The sequence below is a fragment of the Egretta garzetta genome, unplaced genomic scaffold, assembly GCF_000687185.1.
Source record: "Egretta garzetta isolate BGI_Z169 unplaced genomic scaffold, ASM68718v1 scaffold54, whole genome shotgun sequence".
NCBI lineage: Eukaryota > Metazoa > Chordata > Aves > Pelecaniformes > Ardeidae > Egretta > Egretta garzetta.
This window is the reverse complement of record NW_009259313.1, coordinates 1718504-1727527: the sequence shown is the minus strand read 5'-3', so window position 1 is coordinate 1727527 and position 9024 is coordinate 1718504. Positions and strand designations below refer to the sequence as shown.

The following is a 9024-nucleotide window of genomic DNA, read 5'->3' as shown; positions in this document are numbered from 1 at the left end:
CATTGTAAAGAATTTCTTCTTTATATCTAGTCTAAATCTACCCTGTTTTAGTTTACAACCTTCTAAAAGGTTTAAAACCTCCTTATCCTCCTAAGCAAAATCACAGCAAAACTTCTGTGTGTATCATGACTGACTCCTCAGCCCTGTGCTTTCCTCAGTTTTTAGATTCTTCATAGCAACGCTCAGCATAAGGAGGGAAGGGGGTCTGGAAAAGTCACCTTAGCAATGAAATATGACGGGGTTCCTCCTACCCTAAAGGAGACCACCCATCTTATTCAGCCATCTGTCTCATGCAACAAGCCTCCCCTCCCAAAGAGAAGCTGATAGCTGCTCGCTGGAATGGCAACCTAAGGGCAGGATCACTAGCAAACCCAGGACTCTTTCCAAACCTATATTGTGGTTGACCCACTGGCTCTAGTCAAGAGCACACCAGCTGGGTAGGGAAACTCAGGCATGGGAGACAGCCTGGATTCAGTGGGGCTGAAATAATGCCTTTGTAAGCCACTCTGAACAAACCTGGAGAAGGACTGTCAGGGGCCAAGGATCTCACCGGTGGTCCTCAGTACTGTTCTTGTCTTAGCTGGCTGCAAGGGCTTTCATCTGGCCAGAGCACCTGTAACCCGGAGCAAAACATCGCTTTTTTGGGAAAGCTCTTCAGCAGGCTTCAAAAACAAAGACCCTTTGGGGTTTATTTATGAAAGCAGCAATTTTGATTAAGTTTTCCATGCCTGATAGACTGCAAGCAAAATGTAGACAACTTCTTTGTGTTTGGATGGGTTAAGGGGATAGAAAAATCCACAGATGAGAGGTACTTGCAGATTTTCAGTGGAAAACAAGTGAAAGTATACTGAAGTCAGGATACTTGCCCCAGTATCAATGCCATTTAGAGGAACAAGACCAAAACAGATCTAGAGAGGCATATTTAAAATAACAAAAAAGATTATGCCGTAGAGGAAAGCGCTATGAGGCTCCTAAATACGGCTTGAAATGTGCACATAAAGGCTTCCAGGTTTACTGACTTATTTAAGTCCCGGTTGTTAATGACAATTCACTGTATGAATTGACCTTCCTCAATTGAGTCAGAGCTTTGTAATCTCTAGTAATTCCTTTCTTTTCAGTAATATTTTTTCTTCTCTTTCATGTGTGAAAGCAATGGAAACAGACTTGTGGAAACCTGGATTGAGCCTTTTTGACACAGGTAAGTATTTAAAGCATCCAGTAACTAGTTTGGAAATAATCGTTTTCCATCACACGTGGGGAATGCTAAATCTATTCATCAGGCCCATAACACTGCTGATAACAATCTCACTTTAGGGAGTAATTGCAGTATAAAATGATAAGCGAGATATGTAGTTTACATCTTAGTAGTTAAAATTATTCTGTGCTTGCACCAGTCTCGAGTGCCTGCCTAAAGCAGGAGCAGAGCAGATGAGCTCTGGAAAGAGTTGGCAGCTACACTGCAGGAAAGGGGTTGTAGCTACTGAAATCCATTTGTAAACAAGAAGGTATTTTGGGAATGCCACAGTTGGGATAGCAGTCTAGAGTTGCAATCAGTGAAGAAGACGACAGATTATTCTGATGTCAATGTAGTTAGGAAAAATATTCAGATAAGAAAAAGAAGGTTTAAGCTGAGCATAAAGAACAATGAGCATCATTGAAATTTTCTGACATTTTAGCCTTAAAAACTGGCAATACAGATACAACAACAACAGTTTTATAATTACCAGTGAGTGAGAGGAAAAAAAAAACAAAAAAAACCATACCACCCTACATTTGCAGCAGGCTGAAGTAGCAACAAGACCAAGACTTGCACAACCCTTAATCAGGAACAGTTACCAAATGCAGATTCTACATGTTCAATATTGAAGAGATCCCTTTCCTCGGGAACATCTAAAGCAGACTACACAAACTACAGGCCAATTCATTACAGGGTATTCTCTCTCTTAGGAGGGGCTGGACCATCCTGTATGTCTGTTCTATCACTGGTTTTGTTGCTGGAGAGGGCTGTGCTGGTGGCCTTTGTAAAGACCATTCCCTTGAACACTTCAAAGCTGAGGCATGACTAATCTTTGACTGTGGTGAGCAGCATAGCCTGGACACATTGGCTTGCAAATCCACTGTCAGCAGCCCCCATCAAAATTTGCATCATCCCAACCATGAACAGATCTCCCTGCTCCAGCAGCAGCAGTTGAACCAGAGAGAGGAGGCGTTTCTATCTGCTGTAGCTTAAGCCTTCGGTGTGCTTATCTAGAAAAAGCTACAGCGCTAAGGTCAGGGTTGCAAAGAGCTATTTTGAGGCAGAAAATGACAGATTGCAATAAATGCAACGAGAGGTTGGGCATGGAAGAAGGGATGTTGCATTAATAGTTTCTCAGCAACTGAAGTGCCTGCGCAGACTAGTGCGATGAAGTCTGATGAATTCAGATTGTCACTTCAAAGGAATGGTTTCTAGCATGGATGTAGTCACTGCTGCCCGTCTTAAATGAATGGGAAGTTTAATCAGCATGGACAGCTGTGACAATCAGTGAAGAGAACTTTAATTAGCATGGACTAGACTGCCCATGCAGCAAGCTGAAATTCCCATGGCAATAACAACATTAAATTGGACTGGCAGAACAGGGAGGCCCGTAGAGACTGACCACCTCTCCAGTCAGTTGGGGAAGATTATTTGGTGGGTGACCTTATTGTGACACTAAGCCCCAATCAGCCAGCTGACCCACAACCTTCAAGGACTGGTAACTGCACTGGCAAATAAAAACAAAAAGTGTTGCATCGCCTGCACTTGGGGTTTCCATACTGAGAAAGCCAATGTCAGCAGTACGCCCGGGTAAGGAACGCGGATTTTACTGGATGTAGACAAATGCATGAGGCAGATAACTATGAATTAGCTTCCCTATACAATTTACTTGCTAAAATGAATGGCACATGTTAAATATCTAATTTCGCTGTGGTATTAAATCCACCTACTTTCTGTTCTGCAAATAAGGCAAGCGGAGGGAACCGCACATATGGGATACTGAGCTGGCATGCGTGAAGTACGTGGTGTGCAGGCTGCAAGGATGAAACGTGGCTTTGGTCTATTACTGAGGAACTGTTACGTGCCCACGTCATTAAAGCCTGCACTGGAACATACACAGTCAGGAGGGCAAGCTGCCAAATATTTCAGGTTTTAAAGAAAAAAGAACCACAATGATTCTCATCCATGTGGTTGACAAAGAGAGGCTATGTATGGACCCAAGCCACTGCTTCCCCTCTCTCTCCCTCTCGTCAGCCATAACTTCTGTGGCAGATAAACCCACCAAAAACCAGCCCTACCAGCAGAAAGAGCCGTCGTGCCTCCCAGCCACCCTTTGCCCAGGCACCTGCGTGGCCAGAGGGTGAGCTGCGTCAGGGAGCTGGTCCAACTCCTCTTTAACCTTCCTCTTTCTTCCCAGCTTAACTCCGCTCTTTCCCCCTTCTCCTTGTGTCCCATCGACACCGGGCAGGCACGGGGGGAGGCTGGCAGCAGGGCAGGGAAGGTGCCTGGCAAGAGGAGGGCTCTGCCTTTGGGCGGTGGGGATGATCTGAAAGTGCCCGTGAGGCTGTGCCTGCAGGCATTTACATGCAGGTAAAGCAAGGGCAAAGAGGGGACACTGCCAAATCATACGGGTGAGCTTTTCCTCTCCCGGGTTTGGGAGTCTGTGGCTGCTGGTAGAACAGCAGGGTTGCCAGACCTGAGTGCACAGCCCAGCATCAGCCTGCAAACGCTCGGCCCTAGGGCCACTTTCCTCAAAGTGCTCTCCTGCAGCTCCTGCTCCTTTGCCTGGCTGCTAAACCACTCTCCTTCGCATTTATCCAAGGAGCCGCCATGGACACACACCAGCCTCAGCCCAAAATTCACTGTCCTGCTTCCCTTCCCTGCGCCGCTGCTTGCACCTCCTGCCCCCGCTGCGCCCCCAGGTCACGCTCGTGCTTCCCCGTGCCTGCGGCTGGTGGGTTCGCTCCCATCGCATATTTGCAGTTAAAATACTCCTCAGTCACCCACGCCCCGCAGGGCCTCGCAGGGCAGGGGGTTTCTCTCTGTCGAGAGCAGCCGCTGCACCTCTATGGGATTCGCCCCATGCCCTTCCTCAGGCTAAAGGCAGATTTGGTCCCCGGCAGCCAGACTTTCAGGCCTGGGACAGGTCAGAAATGTTTGCTGCAGCAGATGTCACTGGACAGAGCTCTTTTGCATCACCCCCTCTTCCAAAACCATCACTTTTCCTCAGTCAGGAGCCAGTGCCCAGCCTCAGGCAGTGCTGCCCCAGCACCACCTCTCTGCCTCCCCCTGCTGATGTCTCCGCCATCCAAATGGGCAAGCGCACCCCACCGGGAGCCCCCTCCCCTCTTCCTTGCCTGGGAGCTGGTCCTAGGTGTGCAGAGGAGGGGCGAGGCAAGGGGCATAAGCCAGCACCACGCAGTTTACAAAAGTAATAAGACATTCTACTGTTCTTTTGACCAACTGCTTCCCTCCCCAGTTTGAGGCTTGCCTGATCATTGCTGTCTCTTCTGAGGATTATCCCAGCTAAATCCTCTTAATCTTGTGCACAGGAGGGAGATGCTGTACTGTAGGACACTGTCACCAGACATTCAAGTAATGAGTGAAGTTCAGCATTTTCAAACCTTCTGAGACCAGCCTGGTGATGCCCTGTGGGTCAGTACATCTCACAGGGACAGAAACTCATGTTCCCAGGGCTGCTACTGTCCATACATCTCAGCTGGGGCTCTCAGCTAAAATCCACTGGTGACCTGTGAGACTGCTTCCCATGACTTGACTGTAGCTCTCTGCCACTATTTACCCCGTTCCTTTTGTGCTTTCCACAATAACTCAGTCCTCTGGGAGCACCTGAGGAGCCGTGGCTTGCTTTGCTTCCCCAGTGTAACACAGTGGGGGGAGTAACTGCCCGTGCCTTCCTCCCCAGACAGAAAAGCAACATCCTAAATCCATCACTTGTCTGCTTCGGACTTTGTGCAGCTCGTTGTAAAGCACGGGTGAAGCACGACGAGCCAGCAGGATGGCAGTGCTGGTTCTCTCAGGGGCAAAGTGCTGGGAGGTCACCACCCCACACCATGGCCACCAGCCTCTGCACCTGAGGAACCCTCTACTTGTGTGCACTGCTCTCAAGCCCTTGCAGTGAGGGGGACTGACTCGCAAAGGGGAGTCAAACTTGGTGCTTGGGGAGATTTTGGTGGCACTTCTAGAAATGCCTCCACTCCTGTTTTATCCTAGAAGTGATACAGGTGGAAAAAGGTAAGCCTCAAGGTTGTGCTCCCCGTCTTCATTTCCCTCCCACGTCAATTCTCAGGCCAGGGGGGACTCTGCAGCCACCCGGTTGCCTGCTTCCTTCAGAGCAAGGGCAGCCACCAAGCACACACCCATGGAGCCTTTCCTTCCTCTCTCTAGGCTTCAGTTCAAAGGAAGAATGGAATACCAAGCTGCTGGAGTCCATCTCCCAGGGAAACCCAAGTATGTACTTGAGAATTAATTTCATAATTAAGCGATACCATTTTATTAATTACATGTTGCTAGAATCATTCAAATTAAACAGCAAAAGGTAAGTTTTCAAGAAAGTCTAAGAAACTCAAGGAACGCATTTTTCCCTTGCAGAGGAGCAGCGAGTGCTCTCCGCTGACCCCTCTCCCACACAAAATTGGTTTTTGCTTCTACAGGGAAGGAGAGAACAGCCAAGATTTAGCTTACCTGGGCAGGGAGGTGGTGGCTGCTCACCGCTACCTCTTCCCGGGCAGTACCAGCTTCACGTTCCTGGGGCGCAGAGCTTCACTCAGGGACTTTGATGGAGGAGGACAGCAAACCAGTGTGTTGCGGCCAGGGTTAGCTGAGCGAGCCCTGCTGACCAGAGTAGGCTCCGTGGCTACGCTGAGTGCGGGCACCCTTCCCACAGCAACGGGTGGGAGGGAAGGAAACCACCTGAGAAAGGGACTCGGTGCCTGCCGCAGTAAGGAGAGAAGGGATGCAGAGGGAGTGTCGAAGGATCCCTCCAGTCCGGGGAGGGAGATGTAGGGCCCCCTGCTCTGAAAAGGAAATCTTCTACAGCCCTTTACAATTAAAGGCAGATTTGCCCATTAACTCATCTTTAGATGGGGCCCAGAGTAGAAGAATAAAGAGAAAGCAAGATCTGAGTGGAGAGATGGGGTCATCTGCTGAGTCCTCATGGGAAGCTGCCCTGGCGAGGAGGCTTCACCCTCCCACCAGCACCCGGGTCTTCTCTTGCCCATCCTCCAGCAGCTGAACGCCGTCTCTTCCAGAACTGGCATTTCAAGGACTCATTTACATTAACTACTGAACCAAATGTCTATATACTCCCAGGTGCTCCTCCTAAAACTTAACAGTATCTTTTTCCCCCCCTATCAAAGATGTCAGATACACCTAAACCAGATTTAGAAATAAGGGAAAGAAGAAGAAAAGGGGAAGGATCTGCCCTACAGACCCAATTGCACCGCAGGAAAGCAGAGGCCGGTGTTGCAGAGATGCAGGCAAGCACAGCTGTGTTTCCAGCAGTTGAACCGAGATAAGGCACACCAGGATCAAAACTCTCATCCCACTGATACCTCTAGGATCATCAAAGCTATGATTCAGGTCTTGCCTCCCTGCAGATCAGAAAGCGCTCAGCTCCCTACAGAGCACCTTTAGCCTGTGCTCCAGCAGAGCCCCACTAATGTCCCTGCACCGAAATACTCCGTCCGTCTGAATCCTCCCCAGAAATGAAGTCTGCATATAAGAGTATGTAAATCGTTGCATGCCCAGACCCTGCTGGCTGACAAACTCCCCACTTTCCAGATATAGACCCCATGGCGTAGCTCCCTTTGAAGGACAAGAAATTCAGGAAAACTTGGCCGTTAATTGAGGTATTATTTGTTGTGGGTTCCCGGCCTTGCCTCACGATCTGCTGTGAACAAACGCGGTTCTCAGTCACGCTTCTATAATTCAGCATTATTAAAATTAGAAAAACAGACAGCTACGGGAGAAAAAAATTGAAGGTAATGAGATGGGAGGCAGTTGCATAAGCCCGTAAGAACAATTAGTGCTTTGTAGCCTTCGGGCTACCTAATGATTAAAACACACTATTTTGGACAGTCTGATTGGTAGGAGGCATCATCGGATGGAAATCAAGAGATGGGGATGACCCGGGCGCCGGAGGGGGAAAATGTTAATTAGCGCTCTAGTTAAGCCAAATTTTGATCCCGCTCCTGGTCACAGTCCAACCAATGAATGTTTTACCACCAACTTGCAAGAGACGTAAAAGCAGGCTGGCAGGGATGAAGACAGCATTCGCAGAAGCACAAAGATGAGGTCCATCTGTGTAATTAGAGGGAAGAGTTTGTTTGGGTGCAGGCGTAGCTTTTCTAGAATATTGCTTTCAGCCCAGAGAGGCAACACACGACAGCACGCCGCCGCTGCTGCGCGCACGGGTACAAGCCCACAGCTACAGGCGAAAGGAGCCCCCACTCAGTCTGAACACGCCAAGCCAAACCATCAGCCCTGATGTTAGCTCTGGCCCGGAACGAAGCTGCCAAACGATTCTCACTCAGAAGCACAGAGTTGCCAGGATTGCCATCAGCAACTCCTCAAAGAGACCCCATGGTGTCCTCTGCCCCAAGGCACATCCCAGGCACCACACATTTGGGGACCTGAGTGGGTCACAGAATGGCAAGGGTTGGAAGGGACCTCGGGAGATCACCCAGTCCAACCCTTCTGCTCAAGCAGGGTCACCCAGAGCAGGTTGCACAGGACATCATCCAGGCAGGCTTTGAATATCTCCAGAGAAGGAGACTCCACAGCCCCCCTGGGCAGCCTGTTCCAGTGCTCTGTCACCCTCAAAGTAAAGTTGTTCTTCCTCATATTCAACTGAAACCTCTTCTGTTTCAGTTTGTACACATTGCCCCTTGTCCTGTCACTGGACACCACTGGGAAGAGTCTGGCTCTGTCCTCGTGACACCCACCGCTGAGTTATTTGTATGTGTTGATGAGGTCCCCTCTCAGTCTTCTCTTCTTCAGGCTGAACAAGCCCAACTCTCTCAGCCTTTCCTCATAGGGGAGATGCTCCAGTCCTTTTATCATCCTTGTTGCTCTTCTCTGGATTCTCTCTAGGAGTTCCTCATCTTTCTTGAACCAGGGAGCCCAGAACTGGACACAGTACTCCAGGTCTTCCCTCCCTTCCGAGCAGCATTACCACGGGATGTGAAGAACAGTTCCTGTTACGTCTATCACACCAATTAAGCCTGCAAAAACTTAACCAAGGAAATCCCAGTAGTCTGTGCTCTGCAGGTGGCCAGACTGCAAAGTCCCAGGGTCATGTCTGGCTTTACAATCTCTCACCACCTCTGGGCTCTGAATAAAGCGGACTGAGCCCAAGCCGCGTCTCTGAGAGCACAGGACATGAGCCAGTTTGCTCCTGCATGGCTGACCATGGCTCCCCTAGCCCCCAGACTGACCCTTGGGGACAGCTTCTTGCCCTTTTGTCACCCAGACAGCTTTGGATATTATAAGGAAGAAAATCATGCCAAGGACCGTGTTTACCAATGAGCAGGACAGACTTGAGCCCACAGATGTGACTTGTCCTTGTCAAAAGCTTTTTGGAAGAGCTTGTGCAGCAGGACAAGTCACTGGATGCAGAATTTTTAGGCCTTTGCTCCTCACCAGAAGCACAGGTATCAGCAAGGACTAAAAATATTTTCCACGTTTCTGTGTCTCTCCTCAGATTGCAAGGTTGATTTGTCCTTCTTGATGGACGGGAGCTGGAGCATCGGCAAACGCCGCTTTCAGCTCCAGAAGCAGTTCCTCGGTAACGTGGCTCATGCCCTTGGCATCGGCAGCGCTGGCCCTCTGATGGGCATCATTCAGTACGGGTAAGAGCTTCCCGCGCAGCTCCTCCCGGTGCCGCGGGGTGCGACTGCACGCTCCGGCAGCTGCAGCTCTGCGGCTGACGCACGCTGAATCATAGAATCGTCTAGGTTGGAAAAGAAGGTTAAGATCCTCACATCCAA

At 49.5% G+C, this 9024-nt stretch overlaps 1 protein-coding gene across 1 annotated transcript in view; it reads left to right on the top strand.

The window, feature by feature from the left end:
- Positions 1–9024, top strand: part of VIT (vitrin) — a 63004-nt gene that overhangs the window by 48729 nt on the left and 5251 nt on the right. The window contains 3 exon segments of the mRNA XM_009636444.2: positions 1151–1198; positions 5423–5485; positions 8739–8886. Of these exon segments, the coding sequence (XP_009634739.1) occupies positions 1151–1198; positions 5423–5485; positions 8739–8886 (259 nt within the window).